This window comes from Euprymna scolopes, chromosome 27 (genome assembly GCF_053919585.1).
Source record: "Euprymna scolopes isolate OS-2025 chromosome 27, ASM5391958v1, whole genome shotgun sequence".
NCBI classification, from domain to species: domain Eukaryota; kingdom Metazoa; phylum Mollusca; class Cephalopoda; order Sepiida; family Sepiolidae; genus Euprymna; species Euprymna scolopes.
The window spans coordinates 36,079,346-36,103,121 of record NC_136508.1 but is presented as its reverse complement, the minus strand read 5'-3'; the positions used below and the strand labels follow the sequence as shown (position 1 = coordinate 36,103,121).

Genomic DNA, 23,776 nt, shown 5'->3' with positions numbered 1-23,776 from the left:
TGTTTTTTAATGCGAAGGTGGGGGTGGAGTTCAAATTTCGTAAATGTCACTCTGAATTGCGGCAGTTTTGACCTCTGTCTAGAAGGATCTCCTCTCTTCAAATCGAAACAGAACAAATACCACATTTTTGAATTCTTCATTTGCTGTCAAACTTTCACAAAAACACTCGTCCATCTACAACCACTATCAACGATTTCCCGCTACTCTCTATCTAAATCTAAACGTGAATTCCATAAACTAAGCTTCTTTCCTAGAGCTGCTCGCCTGTGAAATACTGTTCCACTGGCCTACTTTCCAGCTGACTACAACATAGTTGTCTTCAATTCCAATGTAAACAAGTTCTTGTTGAACTGTTCCCTTAAATAATTAAATTATACCAAATTCCCACTACCGATTTTTACACTGTTGTCCTTATGACCTATTAACCCGTATCCTCAAATGGCCTTCTGTCCTTGATAATGTAGTGACCCTCCTTGTAATATATATATTATATAGTAACTTATGAAAATATATATGGCAATTAACTTACTACCTCGTTCTACCTATGTATTGAGCACTTTTGAAGTAAATACTGAAAATTTATGCATAAAATTATATCTTTGTATATTAATTTATGTGATTAAATCAAGTAATCATATATATACATGTGTGTGTGTGATGCAATTTTAACAAGTTAAGCACAGGTGTTTATGAGGGTTCGAGTTGACGGTCATCCTTGATTTATCCTACAACTAAACATGTTATAACGAATTGTTTAAGCCCTTTGTCTTTCTCTCTTTCGACATTTCACTATCATTTTCACTTTAGTAGACATCAAAATACCACACTAAACACTAAAGTTAGAAAGCAAATAGAAAGTCGGTTTATTTCTTTAGGTCATCAGCAATGACGATTTCTATACGAAAAATTAAATCACTGATTTAATTCTATGATTTTATGTGAATATTAATGTGAACACTGGTGAAGCATAATTTTTTACATCATTTTTAACAGAGGATATATACTAGTATACGCATAAACAAACTTCCATGAACAAAGTTTGTTTTTTCCCCCTAGAAATAATAATCTGATACTATGAGTCTTCTTCCTAACCGACTACAACATGGTTGTCTGCAAGTCTAATGTAAAAAAAATATCTGTGAGTTGTCCTCTTGGATAAGCAATTCCTCTTCAGAAATTTCTGCATATTCCACAATCCATTGTGATGTTGATCATCAACCAACTGATGATATCTTTAATCTTTATCCTCGAGTCGTTCTTGGGTCTTGATAAGTTGTGACCCATTAGTATAATATATATACATATATATATATATATAAAAATGTTGTAAGACACATGTCCGTGATAATTATTCAATATATATATATATATACACACACACACACACACACACACAGATATGTATATACCTATATATATAAAGTAATAGCGTTCGTGTGTGTGTGTGTGTGTGTGTGTGTGTGTTTCTATGTGTGTACAACTCCCTATGATCAAAGAAATAGAAAGTGTCTAAAGTGTGTGTACACCTCTCCTGGTCAAGAAATATTAATGGCCATTGAAGGATACATCTTTGAAAGAAGACATTTATTTTTATGTGTAACTTGTAGATATAGCATTATTCACATCACATATACATCGACTGAGTTATGGTTATCAGCATATCACATTAAATTAAATCATTTTTAATAATTAGCTCGATTATATTACTTATTCGACATAATAGCCTCGTTAATACTGTACTATTTAAAAATATAATTTAAAATGTAATTATTTAGTTTAACCTCTATCTCACAGAAGAGATGTTGCGAGTTTGTCTCTGCTTTGTCGTTATTTTCATGGAAAGTGTTCGACTGAGCTTCAATCTATGGTTCCCCCTCGCCAAACTTTCACAAGAAACACTCGACTAGCTGGAAACATTATCAATAATTTTCCCCACTCTTTATCTGTGCCTAAACCTAAACATAGATTCCATGATCAAAGCTTCTTTCTTAGAACTGCACGCCTGTGGAATTGTCTTCCGTTTTCCTGCTTTCCAGCTGTCTATAATATGGTTGTCTTCAAGTCCAACGTGAACAAATTTCTGATGAGCCGTTCCAACGTTTAACAAATTTACCGAACTTAATTACTATCGATGACTATATTGTCCTTTTGACTACTCTACACTCTTTAACCCTTATCCTTGAATGGCCTATTGGCCTTGATAAGTGGTGACGCCTATGTAAAAAAATAAAAAACTTAAATTTAAATTATTATTATCGTAAATCTGAAACCTTTTAATTTTCAAAACAGAAAACCAAGGGGAATAACTGAGCACGTTATTAAATATTTTCTATAATAGATTTGTTTTCGTTTCGAAATATTTGTCTAAGTTGAATTAGTGTTAATTCGGAGGTAATTTTTTTTTTTTTTTTTTTTTCGCTTATTCTTAATTTTTAAGTAACCTTTTGGTACTCATGCAAAGAGTGAACTCAGAGTCCACCCGGCTTTCCCCGGAATATGACGCTAACAGCCGGAGTAAACCGAGCGTCGCTAAGGAAATTAAGCCGAGCATCGCCGATGAAAGCATAACAAGAAAAGAAAGCCTACTTTAAATTTTAAATTTTATTAACTGTAAAGAAAAATTTTATAATTATATTTTTTGTTTTGTTTTGTTTTTTGCTATATATATATTTGGTACTCATGCAGAGAGTGATCCGTTCTGAAATAATAACGTTATTATTTAAAAAGCTATTCTTAACATGGGGAGGGGATGGTGTTTTGTACCTATTCTGTACTTTAACCTTACTATTCAATAAAAAAAAAACATATAAAACTATAATTAAACGTGAAAATACGATTGAAAAAATAGCGCGGATCACTCTTTGCATTAGCACCATATATTTTTTAGATAAATAATGTTAAAGATTTTTTGGTCAATGTCAAGTTTCTTTCCAACTCCTCAAAAAACTTTAAAATGACGACTTTTATAGGTCTTCAGTGTTTTTTTTTTTTTGTTTTTTTTTTTTGTTTTTTTACAAGGTGCTCACCACTTATAAAGGCCCGGAAGCCACCCAGGGATAAGGGTTATTGCATGTACAGTACTGTAAGAATTTCTCTAACTCGTTTTTGCCTTTGGCAGAATGAAAGAGACACTCAGAAAAGCAACAAAGGCTCACCTTAATTCCAAGAATATTTCATTTACAAGAAAGGTAAAATGAGTCCATAATTGCAAAAGAGTGCACCTCTTTAGCTTCGGCCAAATGGCGGGTAGTTTATGCCTCGAAAGGTGTAGGTAGTTTTCTTCTGTGAAGATGCTGGTTGAATTCGGCCGCTCGTAGAAGTGGTTGAGGGTTCTTCGAAATCCTTCCAGACTGGTCAAATAAGAACAACGCACATTGCGATCGATGTTCCATAATAAAGGATGCCCTTCTGCGGGCAATGATGATGAATGTAATTAGTCCATAAACAGTTTTGTCTCAGGCTTGTATCCGCATTTAAGTGAGCGGAGATAACAAATAGAATAGAACCATGCCTTATAGTTCATTTGGCACGGAGCGAGACACCACGTGTCTGCTTTGCTCGACACGGAATGGAAACACAATATTCCCGCCAATTCCTGAATCCTCCGCAGCAACTGAAACAATGCAATTTCATTGGTCAAAATAATCACGTGATTGGAACAATCTAGCAGTTATCGCCCTTGCATTCTGAAATTTCTAAAAGTACGTTAATGTTGAGATTTGATAAAGTGTCTACTTAAGGGGGCGGTTCATCAGGAATTTGTTTATGTTGGACTTGAAGACATCCAAGTTGTAGTCAGGTGGGAAACAGGCAGACGGAACAGAGTTCCACAGGCGTGCACTTCTAAGAAAGAAGCTTTGTTCATGGAATCTACGTTTTGGTTTTGGCACAGATAAAGAGTGGGGAAATTTTTGACAGTAATTTCAGCTAGACGGGTGTTTTTCATGAAAGATCGGCGAGGGAGACCAGGGATTGGGGCTCAGACGAGCACATGCCATGGAAGTAACGATAAAACAAAGACTCGCAATGTCTCTCCTGTGGTGCTGAAAACGAATATCACATTTAAATTTGGGGCATGATATGAAGAAATTACTTTTTCAAAAAGTGGGGGATCACTGTCCTATATAAATTTGACGTAAAATGAGCACCCACTTTCTGGCACCTACTAATTTCTTCATATCATAAAACAAATTTAACTGTGATTTTCGTTTTTAGCACCCCCGAAAACCAGCGCTGTCTTTTTTTTTTTTTAACTAAGAGATTCGTTAATTTTTTTATAAGTTAGGACGCTAATAATGCCGTCAATAAGCTTACATGAGCAGGTTTTTTTTTTTAGGTGGGTATTCAATTATAGAACTTCTTTAGTTTTTAACAGGTGCTTCTGTAGTTGAATTAACCGTTTTTCCGTAAGTAACGTGCCGACATTAACCATTAAACCATTAAAGCAGAATCGTTTAATATTTCGCAAAAATTCTGTTTACATTAGGAGGCTCCACAGCCCCCTAATGTAAACAGAATTTTTGCGAAATATTTAACTGCTGAAGCACCTGTTAACAACTCCCCAAGTTGTATAATAAAAGAAAAATGTATGTTTTTGTAAACTTACTGACAGCATAATTAACGTCCTAAATTATGAGATGAAAAAATGAACGAATCTTGGTAAAAAAAAAAAAAAAAAAAAAAAACAGTGCCAGTTTTTGGAGATGCTGAAAACGAATATCAGTTAAATTTATTTAATTTAAATTACTATGTGGCCAGGGATGGGTGCTCATTTTATGTTAAATTTATATAGGAAAGTGATCCCCCACTTTTTGAAAAAAATTTCTTCATATCATGAAAACTACTAATCTGCCCCAAATTTAAATGTGATATTCGTTTATAACACCACCGAAAACCTTTAAAATGTTTTTGAGGAGTTAGAAAGAAACTTGACATTGACCAATTTTTTTTTTGTTCAAGAAAAGGTTCAAAGGTAAGTCAAATAAACACTTTTTTTTTGTAAAGTTTTTTTTCTTTTTTTCAAGAAAAATTGAAAAAAATTATCTTTGTTTTTTGGGGTGTTATTTTTTTATTTTCTGAAGGAAAAACCTGAAAACTAGAAAAATTTAAACAAAACTGGGTGGGATAGATTTAAAAAAAAATTTTTTTCATATTAAAACAGATATTATTGTTGTTTCCTCAGACCATTGTTTTATTAATGGTGTGTGTGCATAAATCGTATTCCGCATTCGCGCTGGAGGTCTTTCTGTGTTTCTCGCTCAAACGTTCACAATGGCAATTGAAGGCCTAGGCTTGGCAAAAAAAAAAGGTACCAGTCCGGATGATGTAAAGGTTCGCCATGTGGTAGCCTGACACCTCCAGGCAGAGACATCACTTATCTTTCCTTGTCCACACGATGCACAAGTTTTCGTCGATGCCAGTAATTTTTTTTCTTGACAAAAGTCGAGGACTCCAGTTGGTGTTTCCAGCTGCTCATGTAAGGCTGTAAAATTCATGTTTTTTTTTGTTTTTTTTTTCTGACGTTAAATTACGAAATGGTGTGCTTTTTTTTTTTACTAATTTATTTTCTTTTCTTCCTTTTCCAAATTGTCGTCAGCTGCTTGGAATTTTCAACTCGCTCGAACGCGCATCACGTTGAAAACCATTGCGCTACATTGTAATTGGTTCATCTTTATGTTTTGTCAGACAGCTTAATTTTCTCAGCGACGCTTGGCTTACTCCGGCTGTTGACGTCATGTTCCGGAGAAAGCCGGGCATGCGCTGAGTAATGTCTAGATCACTCTCTGCATGCGTACAAACCTTTTTTATTTGTTATTGTTGAGTTATCCGAGGTTTTTTCACTGTATTTAGTAGTTTTACGCCGATATAAATCATCGTTCTGTTTATAATTGTTTATTTTTGATAACATTGAACTATAAGTCGTTTGTTTGCCACACCTATAGGTAAATATGAACTGAACAGATACCATAATACTTAAAGGTAAATTAAAATTTTGATATATCTTTTAATTTAAAAAAAAATATATATATATATACATATGCATATATATATGTATATATGCATATATATACATATGCATATATATGTATATATGCACATATATACATATGCATATATATGTATATATGCACATATATACATATGCATATATATGTATATATGCACATATATACATATGCATATATATGTATATATGCACATATATACATATGCATATATATATGCATATATATATACATATGCATATATATATGAGTATATATGCATATATATACATATGCATATGAATATATATATGTATATATGCATATATATATATACATATGCATATGAATATATATATGTATATATATACATATGCATATGAATATATATGAATATATATACATATGCATATATATACATATGCATATGCATATATATGAATATATATACATATGCATATATATATGAATATATATACATATGCCTATCCTTATATATATAAATATATATATATGCATATATATACATACGCATATATATATGAATGTATATACATATGCATATATATATATGAATATATATATGCATATATACATATGCATATATATATGCATATATACATATGCATATATATATGAATATATATATGAATATATATATCCATATATATACATATGCATTATATGAATATATATATGCATATATATGAATATAAATATATATACATATGCATATATATATATATGCATATGCATATGCATATATATATGAATATATATACATATGCATATGAATGCATATGCATATGCATATGAATATATATTCATATATATGATTATATATGCATATATATATGAATAAATATCCATATATATATGAATATATATTCATATATATACATATGCATGTATATGCATATATATATGCATATATATGCATATATATGCATATATGTATGCATATATATACATATGAATATATAAATGCATATATATACATATGCATATATATGCATATATATATATACATATGCATATATATATGCATATATATACATATGCATATATATACATATGCATATATATGCATATATATACATATGCATATATATATATACATATGCATATATATGCATATATATACATATGCATATATATACATATGCATATACATATGCATATATATACATATGCATATATATATATACATATGCATATACATATGCATATATATACATATGCATATATGTATGAATATATACATGCATATATATACATATGCATATATGTATGAATATATACATGCATATATATTCATATGCATATATGTATGAATATATATATGCATATATATACATATGCATATATATATGAATATATATATGCATATATATACATATGCATATATATATGAATATATATGCATATATATACATATGCATATATATATGAATATATATGCATATATATACATATGCATATATATATGAATATATATGCATATATATACATATGTATATATATATGAATATATATGCATATATATACATATGTATATATATATGAATATATATGTATATATATACATATGAATATATATGTGCATATATATACACATGGATATATATATATGAATATATATGTGCATATATATGCATATGAATATATATATGAATATATATGTGCATATATATGCATGTATATATATGAATATATATGTGCATATATATACATATGCATATATATATGAAAATATATGTGCATATATATATGAATATATATATGCATATATATGAATATATATATGCATATATATGAATATATATATGCATATATATATATGAATATATATATGCATATATATGAATATATATATGCATATATATGAATATACATATGCATATATATACATATGCATATATATGAATATATATATGCATATATATACAAATGCATATGCATATATATATGAATATATATATATGCATATATGAATATACATATGCATATATATACATATGCATATATATGAATATATATATGCATATATATACAAATGCATATGCATATATATATGAATATATATATATGCATATATATACATATGCATATATATATAAATATATATATATATGTACATATATATACATATGCATATATATATGAATATATATATATATGTATATATATACATATGCATATATATATGAATATATATATATGTATATATATATATATACATATGCATATATATATGAATATACATATGCATATATATACATATGCATATATATATGAATATATATATGCATATATATACATATGCACATATATATGAATATATATATGCATATATATACATATGCATATATATATGAATATATATATGCATATATATATACATATGCATATATATATGAATATATATATGCATATATATATACATATGCATATATATATGAATATATATATGCATATATATATACATATGCATATATATATGAATATATATATATGCATATATATATACATATGCATATATATATGAATATATATATGCATATATATATATACATATGCATATATATATGAATATATATATGCATATATATATACATATGCATATATATGAATATATATATGCATATATATACATATGCATATATATATGAATATATATATGCATATATATATATACATATGCATATGAATATATATATGCATATATATATACATATGCATATATATATGAATATATATATGCATATATATATACATATGCATATATATATGAATATATATATGCATATATATATACATATGCTTATATATATGAATATATATATGCATATGTATATATATGTATATATATATATTCATATATATATGCATATGTATATATATATATGCATATATATATTCATATATATATGCATATGTATATATATATATGCATATATATATTCATATATATATGCATAAGTATATATATATGCATATATATATTCATATATATATGCATAAGTATATATATATGCATATATATATTCATATATATATGCATAAGTATATATATGCATATATATATTAATATATATATGCATAAGTATATATATATGCATATATATATGAATATATATATATGCATATATATACATATGCATATATATATGAATATATATATATGCATATATATACATATGCATACATATATGAATATATATATGCATATATATATATGAATATATATATGCATATATATATACATATGCATATATATATGAATATATATATGCATATATATACATATGCATATATATATGAATATATATGCATATATATATACATATGCATATATATATGAATATATATATGCATATATATATATTTATGCATATATATATGAATATATATATGCATATATATATATACTTATGCATATATATATGAATATATATATGCATATATATATACTTATGCATATATATATGAATATATATATGCATATATATATATACTTATGCATATATATATGAATATATATATGCATATATATATACATATGCATATATATATGAATATATATATGCATATATATATACATATGCATATATATATGAATATATATATGCATATATATACATATGCATATATATATGAATATATATATGCATATATATATACATATGCATATATATATGAATATATATATACATATATATATACATATGCATATATATACATATATATATACATATGCATATATATATGAATATATATATACATATGCATATATATGAATATATATATATGCATATATATATACATATGAATATATATGAATATATATATGCATATATATATATACATATGAATATATATATATGAATATATATACATATGCATATATATATGAATATATGTATGCATATATATATACACATGAATATATATATATATGAATATATATAGGCATATATATATACATATGCATATATATATGAATATATATATGCATATATATAAATATGCATATATATATGAATATATATATATGCATATATATAAATATGTATATATATAAATATATAAATATGCATATATATATATGAATATATATATATATGCATATATATAAATATGCATATATATATATGAATATGTATATGCATATATATACATATTCATTTATATATATGAATATATATGCATATATATACCTATGAATATATATATATGAATATATATGCATATATATACATATGCATATATTTATATTCATATATATGCATATATATACCTATGAATATATATATATGAATATATATGCATATATATACATATGCATATATTTATATTCATATATATGCATATATATATATATATATATATATATATATATTCATATATACATGCATATGTATATATGCATATATATGCATATATATATTCATATATATATGCATGTATATACATATGCATATATATATGCATGTATATACATATGCATATATATATGAATATACATATATGCATATGTATACATGCATATATATACATGTGCATATATATGAATATATGTATATGCATATATATGCATATATATGCATATATATATGCATATATATGCATATATATACATATGCATAAATAAATGCATATATATACATACGCACATAAATATGCATATATATACATATGCATACATATACATTAGGGTAGGTCGATTTTGGCATTATGACTAGGTCTATGCAGAGAAAGTTGTTAAATAGCATTCAGAATAACAACACAAAATACTTTTTTTCTAAAACTCCATCGTTTTTTGCTAAAATGAATTTAAACATTGAAAAACTCAATAAGCTGCGTCTATGTCGCAGGGCGCCGGTGTTAAATCAAAGAATAAGCATGTCATATTCATGCCGGTTTTGAAGAAAACATATGAAGGGAGTATAAACAATACGTTTTTTCTTTTGTTTGTAATATCTATTTTATTTTTAGAAAACTAATTGAGTGTCGATATAAAAAGACACCCTGCAAAATATTTCATTTAAAATGAATTAAACAACTAATAAACCAGGGCTTTATTTTATCCGGTTAATATTTCTGTCTACACTGCCAAGTAATCGGCTTCATTTTCGTGTTCACACGTGTGTTTACTTTGTTAACCGGAGCTTAATTCAAATATAGAAATTATTACATTTTGCATTTTATATCTTAGCAAACTTTTATTATTTCTTTTTTGATATTTACCAATTTTTCCAAATTTTAAATTTAATTCATAATTTCCTTTGTTTAATTTCTTACCATATCATAAAATATGTATTTTGCAGATATTTTTCTAACCATGAGTCAGAAACGAACTATTTCTACACAATTTGTGGGCACACCTTTTCCATTAAATACAACAGAATCCCTACTTTCCGTCAGATTATTCAATATGGTTATTACATGGAGAATTTTCGCCCAAAGTTAAATAAATTTGCCCTTTCAAAATTAATGGCAAATGATGTTAAAGATATTTGGAAGGCAGTAAATTCCAGTTTGCCCCTATTAACTCATAAATGGATTGTACACAAATTGCAGGACACCTGCTTTAAAAAAATTATGCAAATAAATAGAAACGTTTTATCCGCATATGCCAAAAGTCTTCTGGTCAATTACAAATTGACAAATTATTTGATATTTCATCTTGTTTGTGTGACCTGCCAATTGTAAGTTGTCATGCCAAAAATATTAAATGCAAAAAAGAAAATTGTCAGTCAAAGCATATTGTCTGTACCTGTCCTATGAAAAAAAGGTTAGTTTATTCTATTTTTTTAAATTTCTCTTGTTTGTTTGAAAAAAACTTTTTAATGAAAATTATAGACATCTTAAATTAAATTAATTTCCATACTTGTAAACCAGTGAGAAAAGAAATTAAAATTTTTTTACGTGAAATAGAATTTATTTCTAAGATTAGCGTAGATTAGAATAAACATTTGTCGAATTTTCTAATTCAGGTTCCTGTGGGGGAGAGAGTATTTGAAGGACCAAAGAAATAAAATAGAACTCGAAGGCAATTTTCAATTGAGACCTGTTGATAAAGCTGCAGTCGCAAAATCTAAAAAGTTAACGTTAGGAGAAAAGCAAGTTGATTCACCCCCCCCCCCGCCTATTGCTTCAACATCCCATGACAAGAATATCATTCTGACATCAGAAAATAGTGATGGAACAGATGAAAGTTTTGAACCAGAGGAAGAATGTAAGAATATTTACAGCCTGATAAAAATTCCTCGTTTTGCCATTGAACTCATCAGAGGTGATGTCTCATCAAACCTAGGTGCAAGTCTTGCAAATGCTTTTCTTTTGGATCTACAGGCTGCGGGCCTTCTAAAATCAAATATTGATTTAAGGAAATTTGTTTTCTTGATAAATCCAAAATTGACAGAGAAAAAGAAAGATAAAAAAAATAATGCCTATCAAAAACATAATCAAAAAATTAGAAATCTTGTCTGCATTGGTGATGATGGGAAACACGATAAAGACACTTTATTTTACATTGAAATTGTCGATGAAAAAGGAAACAAAAATCGAAGAAAAGCTAAAGGACAAGAGCATCACTTGACATTTACGAAAGAGATGGGTTGTGGAAGTAAGAGGGTGTATCTAAGGCATAGAGTGATTCCTACTGTTAGAGCAACTGGTGCTGTTCTGACAGATGAAGTTCACAAAGTTCTAGAAGAGTATGAGAGTGTCAATACTTTAAAGGCTGTCCTTCTAGACACCACAAGCACCAAGACTGGTTTCCTCACTAGAAAACAAGCTGTATAGAAAAATATACACTATTGGTTGTTCTCTACACCAGAATGAGCTTCCTTTTAGAGCATTATTTCAATTCCTTGATGGAAGTGCACGAAGCCCAACATCATTTACGGGTCAACTCGGAAAATGATGTGCCAACAATTACCATCATTTACCCAAAGTTGACGTTTTACCAGTGAGTAGTCCTCTGGAGGGCAGGTATTCTGAACTAACAGAAAATGATCTCACTGGTGACCAAAGACTACATTTAGAGTATGCTGTTGGTATTTCAAGGGGTAAAGTAGACCCTCAGTATACAGCATGAAGGATCTGACCTTTAAATCAGGCAAAATGGCTTACTCTGGCAATCCGATTAATGTGTTTGTGGACCCATAAAATTTATCCATCTGAATTGACCAGAAAAATGCACCAGCTGATTAGTTTTATTGTAGAAGTGTATACAGTTAGCTGGTTTGAAATTAAACTGGATAATAAATTTCATACCCAGTATATTTTTAAAATGATTGGGCAAATAAAAAAGCAGCCTCCAGAAATTCAGGAAATTGCTTTAAGCAATCTTCAGTTTAATGCTTTTGCCCTTTTGCCAGAGAATATTCTGTTCTCTTTGTTAAAATCAGATGAAATGGAAGTGAGGGAAGAAGCTATAAGAAGAATTTTAACCATTAGGTACGTAAACATTCATATAAAACTGATCAAATTGTTTATTTCGATTTATACATTCATTTTCAATTATTAAATTAAAAAAAAAATTAATTAAAATAAAATTGTGTTCATTTGTTCAAGTTAATAAAATTATTTGACTTCTCTTTTCTTTTTCAGTAGTGGGGAACCAGTGAGAAAGCGTTTAAAAAATATCAACAATAAATTTTGACGCTTTACATTTATCAAAGTGGAGGTTCAGAGCCAGCACTAACTGAAGAATTATCATATCATGAACTTTAGTAATTATTTATGAGCGGCAGAAAGCCAGAGTTACCTGATTTGCCTGCACATTCACAAAGTGTGGAAAGTGCTGTAAAAGTGACATCAGAAGCCTGCCAATCAGTCTATGGACTTGAAGTAAGACATGACATATCATTGCTAAGATTTTATGCCATGAAATGAGGCCATTTTTTGCTTCAAAAGGATCCTATAGGGAGAATTTTGATATTATGGTAAAATAAATAGCTTTTTTACTTGCCAATTGTTTTGTGTTTTTTATACAAGCATAGAGATAGGTAAATAATTTGTTTTAGGTTTTATTAAGACTTTTTTCCAAACGGAATAAAAACTTCTTTTTTTCATTGATAGTAAAAAGAATTGAATTATGCAGTTATAAAACAAAGTAAAATGCAGCATTTATAGAATTTTGTAATTGCCGCCACCTCAGTATGGGGGGGGGGGCAATTATAATTTTGTTTAATATTTAGTATATCAGTCATTATATCGTTTATTTAAATATATAAAACAACTTGTTATGATTGAAACTGCAAAATACTAAATAATTTCTCACAAATCTTTCACAGATAAGGATTTTTTCCGTATCTCAAAGTAGACGATCTTTAAAATCAATTAGCATCCGATGCCTGATGTTAGAAACCTAGTTTTTTTATATTTGTACTTCCCATAGGTTTGTGCAACTTTCTCTGCTTCAACCTTTTACATTTTCCAAAAAAAGTTGAAAATCGACCTACCCTAATATACATATGCATATATATATGCATATATATGCATATATATGCATATATATACGCATATATATGCATATATATGTGCATATATATGCATATGCATATATATGCGCATATATATGCATATGCATATATATGCATATATATATGCATATATATGCATATATATGCATATATATATATGCATACGCATATATATGCATATGCATATATATGCATATATATATGCATACGCATATATATGCATATGCATATATATGCATATATATACGTATACATATGCATATGCATATACATATATATACATATGCATATATATGCATATATATACATATACATACATATGCATATATATACGTATACATACATATGCATCTATATATGCATATGCATATATATGCATATATGTATATGCATATATATACATATGCATATGCATATATATATATACATATGCATATGCATATATATACATATGCATATATATACATATATATATACATATGCATATATATGCATATATATATACATATATATATATGCATATATATATATATACATATATAAATGCATATATACATATGCATATATATATATGCATATATATATATGCATATATATATACATATATAAATGCATATATATACATATGCATATATATATGCATATATATATATGCATATATATATACATATATAAATGCATATATATACATATGCATATATATATGCATATATACATATGCATATATATGCACATATATACATATGCATATATATATGCATATATATGCATATATATACATATGCATATATATATGCATATACATACATATGAATATATATATGCATATACATACATATGCATATATATATGCATATACATACATATGCATATATATATGCATATACATACATATGCATATATATATGCATATACATACATATGCATATATATATACATATACATACATATGCATATATATATGCATATACATACATATGCATATATATATGCATATACATACATATGCATATATATATATGCATATACATACATATGCATATATATACATATGCATATATATATGCATATATATACATATGCATATATATATGCATATATATGCATATATATATGAATATAAAAAATTTCCTCCGACTTAAAAATAAAAATAATTATTCAGCTTAGAATAATATTTCAAATAGAAAACAAATATTTAATAACATGCTCCGTTTGAATTAAACTATCGCAGTTATTTCCCCTTTAGTGTTTCTGGTTTTTGGTTTGAAAATATAACGAGTTCAGATTTCCGAAGAAATCAGTTAAATCAAACATAACTTGAAATTTAAATAAACGGAACAATTAAATGTTTTTAATTAGTACAGTTGAAACAAAGCTATTATGTCGAATAAGTAATGTCATCGAGGTAATTATTTAAATAGATTTAATTTAATGTGATATGTTAATGACCATAACTCAGTAATGTAAATATGGTTTAAAGAATGCTATATATTGAAAGTCCGTATACAATATAATGTCTATTGACAGAAGTATCTTTACATGGGCATTAATATTTCTTGACCAGCAGAGGTGTACACACATTTGGCCTTTATATTTCTTTGGTCATTGGGAGTTGTACACACAGACACGCTACTACTTTATATATATACTAGCAGGGGTGCCCGGCGTTGCTCGGGTGTTTGGAGGTGTATGCTGTGCAAAAAAAGCAAAAAAACAAAAAAAATGGTTAATTTTTTAAAACTTTGACCCCTATTATGACCCCTTAAAATTTATAGTTTCGGGCTCAAATCACTTTATTAAGTTAGATCCAGGTTCAAGGAACCTATATCTAAAATTTCAAGTGTCTAGACCCAAAATTGTCGGAGGAGTTTGGTAGAGTTCTTAAAGGTCAAATCGTTGAAATTTGACCCCTGAACAGCCAAATTTCTGGCTGACACCCGTCACATCGATTTTCCCAAATCTCAGTACCCGGTATTTCAAATTTCAAGTCTATAGACTAAAAATTGACAGAATTATTGCGTAGGGAAATGCACACAGACAGACACACACACAGACAGACAGACAGACACGTTCACTTTTAAAGATATATATATATATATATATATATATATATATATGTGTGTGTGTGTGTGTGTGTGTTTATTATACATGTGCATACATATTTTAGTGAAATCTCAATCTAGAGAGACTCACCTCATCAGACCGAAAAAGAAGTGATACTCTTTTTTGATCTGATGACGTGGGTCTCTCTAGATTGAAACATGTATGCACATATGTAACTAATAAGTTTTATATAATCAACATACTATATACCGCTGTATTGAGCACTCTTTAATAATCACATGGGTTTCAGTGTATCTGCATCTAGGAAACCAAAGCATTATATATATATATATATATATATATATGTGGATTAAGGAGCACCAAATGTTGGAGTATTCTGTCAAATAATAAAAACTTTTTGTATACTTCACAACTCTGTTCTTATTATATATATAAATATATATACATACACAGTAAAAATGCACTTTTGGATATATAATTGAATTCATTGAAAAAATATTGCAAAACAAAAACAAATAATATTTCCATAAAAGACACGATACATTCAGTCATGCGAGATAGACTAGTGGTAGGAGGTTACACTTCTTACCATGGGTTCCCGATTTCGAATCTCGCTAGATTCAGCCACTCTGATGAATCATAGACGACGAAACAGGTGTCGGTGGATAATTATGTTTTAAAAATAATACATATGCCGATGGGGGGGGGTACCAAAATTGGTTAAAGAAAAAGTTATACATAACTCGCATTTAGGTAAAAAGTCACTTTTTTTTTCTTTTTTTTTTTTTACATAGGCATCACCACTTATCAATGCCAAGACGCCACTCGAGGATAAGGAGCGTTTAGTAGAAATTGGACAATATAGTAATCGTTAGAGTGGAATGGCTCATCAAGAACTTGTTTATGTTAGACTTGAAAACAACCATATTGTAGTCAGCTGGAAAGCAGGAAAACGGAAGACAATTCCACAGGCGTGCAGTTCTAAGAAAGAAGCTTTGTTCATGGAATCTATGTTTAGGTTTAGGCACAGATAACGAGTGGGGGAAGTTATTGATAGCGTTTTCAGCTAGATGAGTGTTTTTTGTGAAAGTTTGGCGAGGGGGGACCATAGACTGAAGATTAGTCAAACACTTTCCATGAAAATAACGATACAGCAGAGACAAACTCGCAACATCTCTTCTGTGAGACAGGTTGCAGGGAAGAGAAAAGGATATCTCCTACGAGGCTACGAAGTCTATTTTGAACTATATCAAGGTAGGACAAGTCCTGCCCAGATGTGGCAACAGTATTCCATCCTTGGACGTATCTGGCTCTTATATAAATAGAGAATTGCATCAGCAGTGAGAGATCTACTGGATTGATAGAAGGATCCCACCATAATTATATATACTTTCGTATATATAATTAAATTTATTCAAAAAGAATTATATATATATTGATAATAAGAGGAATTATTCTAAATAAAATATCACAATGTTGCTTGTACATTAAAGGGAGATCACTCTCATATTCTTGTCCAGGATTGCCAGATGTGCCTTTTTAAAGCCAAATTACGTGAATTTGATCTTTTTTAAAACTGTTTGGCTTTCAAAAATTGTGTTTGTTTCTTTTTTTTAAAAGCGTAACGTTTGGACTAACAAAAACATTTGGACTAACAAAATCGTATGGACTAACAAAAACGTATCGATTAACAAAAACGTATCGATTAACAAAAACGTATGGACTAATAAAAATTTATGGACTAACAAAAACATATGGACTAACAAAAACATATCAATTAACAAAAACGTATGGACTAACAAAAACATTTGGACTAACAAAATCGTATGGACTAACAAAAACGTATGGACTAACAAAAACATTTGGACTTACAAAAACGTATGGACTAACAAAATCGTATGGACTAACAAAAACGTGTGAACTAATAAAAATTTATGGATTAACAAAAACGTATGGATTAACAAAAACGTATGGACTAATAAAACTTATGGACTAACAAAGAGGGAATAAGCAGAATATTATATGGATGGGTTATTTTGATGTAAGTCGGAAATATGAGAGCATTAATAATGTTTTATTTTTAAAAAGTGGAGTTAACCATAAAATGGATGGAATATTGGGTTGTGTTGCACATGACCAGCATCAAGCTGTTTTCCATCACAGAAAAATTCACTTAAGCATGGTCGTCTTCAAGTCTAATGTAAACAAATACTTGTTTAGTTGTTCTCTTAGATAATCAAGTCACCTTAAGTAATTTTCGCCCATTCCACCTATGGTCGGCAATCATCGTCCAACAGATGATCTCTAACACTTATCCTTGAGTAACCCATAAAAAAAAATACAGTGAAAAGAAAATGTCAAATTTTACGATAAATATAAAAAAAAAACATTTAACAATTTTTTTTTAATAAATTTATTTATAAACAGTCTTGAAAAATGTAAATAATGCTTATTTTGATGCAAGTCGTAAATATGAGAGCGTTGATAATATTTTATACATGAGATTATTATTTTTTCTTTTTTAAATGGAGTTAACCATAAAACGGATGGAATATTGGGTTGTGCTGCGCGTGACTAGCATCCCAATACACCAAGCTGTTTTCAATCACAGCAAAGTCCATTTAAGTCTTTCAGAGGAAAAAAAATACAAATCGAATGGCAGTCACACATCTCTTGTTTTACACACTGGAAAAATGTCTCTTATTTCTTTTACACTTGTAAAAAAAAAAAAAAAATGAAAAAAAATTTTTTTTTATTAAAACTTTCAAAAACATTCCAAAATTTTTTTTTTTTTTTTTCCTTTCTCCATTTTGATTTTGTTGGTGGAGAAAGATTAAGGAAAGAAATCTATCAACAGTCACAAATGCTACAGTTTATGAAAATAGAGGAACTGCTTGTGTGTATGCTTGGAGAGAGGGTTGGTTATATATTCTTTAAAAATTCTTTTATTTTTCATTTTCTTCTTCCATTCTATTTTTTTACCATTTTTTTTTTTTTTCAATCTTGTTTTTAGGCAGTAGTATTAGGACTATTGAAGTTTACAAAAAAAAAAAAGAAAAAAAAAGAAAAAGCTGGATCAATGGAAGGAAGCTGGTTAATTTTGATTGGGTTTGATTACATTTTTTGTTGATGCGGCTGAGGTTGCGTGGGACAGCAAACATTGGTGAGACACATTTTTTTTTCTTTAATTTTAACATTTTTTTTAAGAGGCAGTTGGCACGGAATTCTGGATTCTAATCAAATGTCTGAAAAAAATTTACAGAATTTTTTTTTTTAAATATACAAAAAAGATATACAAACTATAACTTTGGTTTTAAATTTAAAAAAAATTCCCTCACTTAGCAGTTTTAATTATCTTGGATTTAATGTTAATGATATATTAATTGCATAAATCATTAATAATATTTTATGCATTATTCATAACATTTTATAAATTATTTATAATAGTATTTTATGTATTATTTATAATATTTTATAAATTATATTTTATAAATTATTTATATTTTATAAATAATATTTTATAAATTATGATATTTTATAAATTATAATATTTTATAAATTATAATATTTTATAAATTATAATATTTTATAAATTATAATATTTTATAAATTATTTATAATAATATTTTATGTATTTTTTATAATACTTTATAAATTACTTATAATAATATTTTATAAATTATTTATAATAAGATTTTATAAATCATTTATAATAAGATTTTATAAATCATTTATAATAAGATTTTATAATTTTTTTTATAATATTTTATAAATAATTTATAAATAATTATTTAAATAATTTATAATAATATTTTATAAATTATTTAAAAATGGGTTAGCCATACAATGGATGGATTATTGTGTTGTGTTTTTTAAGATTATCATCCCAAATACACAACATCAAAACCCATTTAAAAAATTTTAAGTATATGCAACTATCCATGATTAATTTTTAAATTCTCATAAGATAATTTTATATGTTAACGTTTTGAATATTACATTCACCAACATTTATTTAACAATGTTAAGTGAGGGAATTTGGTTTAGGGTGTCATTACCCACCCACCACCAAAAAAAATCTCACCCATCGAATCATTAATAAAACTAACAATCCTTTCAGCAATTCAACCATATTTGGTACAAATAAACTTCTGTCTGAATTGTCCACCAAGCTTCAGTCAAAAATGTCCAACAGTTTTTGTTTTAACATGATTCAATGGTAAGTACACCTAGATATTTTTTTGTTTTATGAAAATCGCTCCAGACAAAGCATGAAGGAGTTAACAAGAATGGAATATGATTACCGCAAAGACAGGAGATGCCTATTGGCCTTAATCCTTAAAAAACCAATGTTATAGGTAGGAGGAAAACAGTGATCAGGAAGAGAGTTCTGCAAAAAGAAAGCTTTATTACAATAAGGCATTGTACCAGCCAATTTTATGGAGACTACTAGACCAATGAATCAAACGAACTGGAACAAAAGAAGCTGGTAATAGATCTGACAATTCTGAAGAAAACATGCCATAATATTATTTATAGAAAAGAGTGAGACTAGCAACATCACATCTGTGGTTGGTTGGTTGGTTGGTTGTTTTTGTTTTATGGCATATCAACCCTTTTCAGGTTATTTAATGCCGAATCTAGTTATTTTGAGGAACGATTTTTAATGGAGTATATTTTTTTAAAAGTCAGATTCTATTTAACCCATAGTTGGGACCCTAACAGGTACTACCACTCTGGGTCAGAGTGGACCTGGGAGCAATGGCAATTAAAGGGTGTCTCCACACTCCCCAAAGCCCGCAAGGTGGGGCCTCACCATCGGATATAGTTTTAGGTCATATCTAGGACCATCACATCTGTGAAAGAAATGTTACAGAGAAGAAGAAAAGGTGTGTGTGGGGAGGGGGCAATCAAATTATAGATACGTTTCTACAATTTATAAAAAACCTTCAAATGGAACAGATATTCACCAGCCCAAATATGACAATAGCATTCCATAAATGGTTTGATAGTAAATTTCTGGAGACAGAGAATAGCATGCAAAATGTTCAATAACTCTGACACTGCTTTGATAGTTCTCTCCAGTCTGGGAATTGTTTGCAAATTGTTTTGAAGCGCATGATTTTTTTTTTTTTTAGATAACCTCACAAATAAAAAAAAACTAACTATGGTTTATGGTCCAGTGTGAAAACCATTCAGGATCACACTCCCTACTGATGAGACGATCACCAAAATGTCCCTGCATATCATTAAACGGTGATAAAACAGACTGTATTACTTGTTTTGATTGGACTATTGTCCTCATCTTGAGTGTTAATTGTGCAACGTTTCAGTTGTAGGCTAATCCGACCAAAACGTTGCACAAATAACACTCAAGATGAGAACAATAGTCCGATCAATACAAGTAAAATAATTAGCCCTCATCTAAAAAAAATTAAAAACTGTAAAGAGTGTCGCATATTCATGAGTGAAACTCGATGGGCAAGTCAGGCATAGACAGAAGTTGTATCAAATATGGTCGCATTGAAGAAAGGATTGTGAATTTTATTAACGATTCCGTGAATGGCGTTTCGGGCGGGGGGGGGGGCATACTGCATTTGAATTTTTCATTTGATAAATTCTGAAAATTATTATCAAGACAAAAAAAAAGAATATAAACAAGAATGAAGAACATTTCTTTCCGACAACAATAATCACATCTGTAAAATTATCGATGTAGATATGACTTATACAGTGTGAACAAACAAACAAACAAAAAAATAACTATCTAATTATTGCTCTTAATCACAAAGTTGTTGATCGAACACTATACCAGTAAAGTATCCGTTCTTAAAAATATGATAGTAAAAACCAATAGAGATGAAGAAACCTACCAGACACTTTTTCTTCTCCATCCACAAGTCAACATTATAACATTACAAAGTAAGTCTTGTCCCAAATACTGATCTTCCATGATATCCGATTAACCCTTTATGACCTGGTTCAACAAATTCGTTCAGTCGTAAATAAATGAATATAACGGCATAAATAAAGTGGGAATTGATTCAAACACGCCTTGTACGTATTAGTTCAGTATATGGATAGATGCCAGATACCTCCAGATTGCAACTGTCCATTGCTTACATTCAGTATGCCGCTATCTATCTCAGACTTGAGGATTGCATTTGTTGTCATAAACACTTTTTTCAAGCACTATGGATAATAATTAGGGTAAGTTTATGAAATGCAAAATTTCTCAGTGGTAGTTTAACTATTGAATTTTATAATTTTTCCAGTTTGAAGACAATCTATATCATAATTACCCTTTAAACTTACTAAAATTAACAATATTTTTTAATCATCTACATGATAATTCAGGTCATAAAGGGTTAATGAGATTACTGGATTCGTACATTTGTGTTAAAACTAAGAAAACAAGTTTGAGCCATTTTGTGGAGAGAAAAAGAAGAGAGTGTCTTACGTCATTAAATATGATGATAAAAAAATCAGCCAAGAAAATAAAATAAATATGAATATATTAAAATTTGAAATTGAAGAAATCCAAAACGATATATGCTTTTAGTTTTATTTTTAAAAGAAATATTTACTTACCTTTAAAGATAGGAAGCAAGCTTTCGCTCCAGTTGAGGTTTTTTCAGGCGATTTCTTTTTGTTACTCATTTTTTTTCTCTCTTAGAGATGTAACGATTTCACTATTCATTTTGTAACATTTCAAAATAAAAAATGTGACATCCTACAGGGTGGCCACAAAGTCACGCACCAATGTTAATTAAAAAAGTTAAAAAATTAGAAAAGTTAGTAACATTTATTCAAATTCAAAAAATAAATATTAACCCTGTATTTCTTTTAATCTTGTCACATGAAACATATTCTTGCACTAGAAGAGACTTAAAATCTGTCCATTTTAATATCCCAATGGACTACTACCCAGATAGATTTTTACATCGCCAAGAGAACAAAAAAAATGGTTGACAAAAAGAAATCGCTTGAAAAAGTCAAAAACTGTCTTCATATTTTAAAGGTAAATAAATATTTCTTTTAAAGAAATTAAAAAAAAACACACACACACACATATCGTTTTGGCTTTCTTAAATTTCAAATTTTAATATTTATTTCATAACGATATTTAAAAAAAAAAAAGTGTCATCCTATTTCTTAAAAGATATGTTTAATAAATATTATCGATATTAAAATTTTTTTTAATTTTCTTTTGTAAGCATAAAAATAAAACGT

The 23,776-nt window shown here is 27.9% G+C and overlaps 1 protein-coding gene and 1 long non-coding RNA gene across 13 annotated transcripts in view; both read left to right on the top strand.

The window, feature by feature from the left end:
• The window catches only part of LOC145248822 (uncharacterized), a 165,013-nt gene that overhangs the window by 16,336 nt on the left and 124,901 nt on the right, over positions 1-23,776 (top strand). For 8 of the 12 annotated variants that reach the window (XR_013863410.1, XR_013863413.1, XR_013863405.1 and 5 more), the window contains exon 3: positions 19,557-19,706. The exons of the other annotated variants lie outside the window; for them this stretch is intronic. Coding sequence is in view for 1 of the 8 variants with exons in the window: in XM_080110514.1 (XP_079966640.1) it covers positions 19,673-19,706 (34 nt within the window). In the remaining 7 variants the exon portion in view is untranslated. The remainder of the gene's footprint in view (positions 1-19,556; positions 19,707-23,776) is intronic. 12 annotated transcript variants of the gene reach the window in all.
• LOC145248824 (uncharacterized) lies at positions 13,280-13,963 on the top strand. Its single transcript, XR_013863414.1, has 2 exons — positions 13,280-13,451; positions 13,605-13,963. It is a non-coding gene; the product is annotated as an uncharacterized LOC145248824 (long non-coding RNA).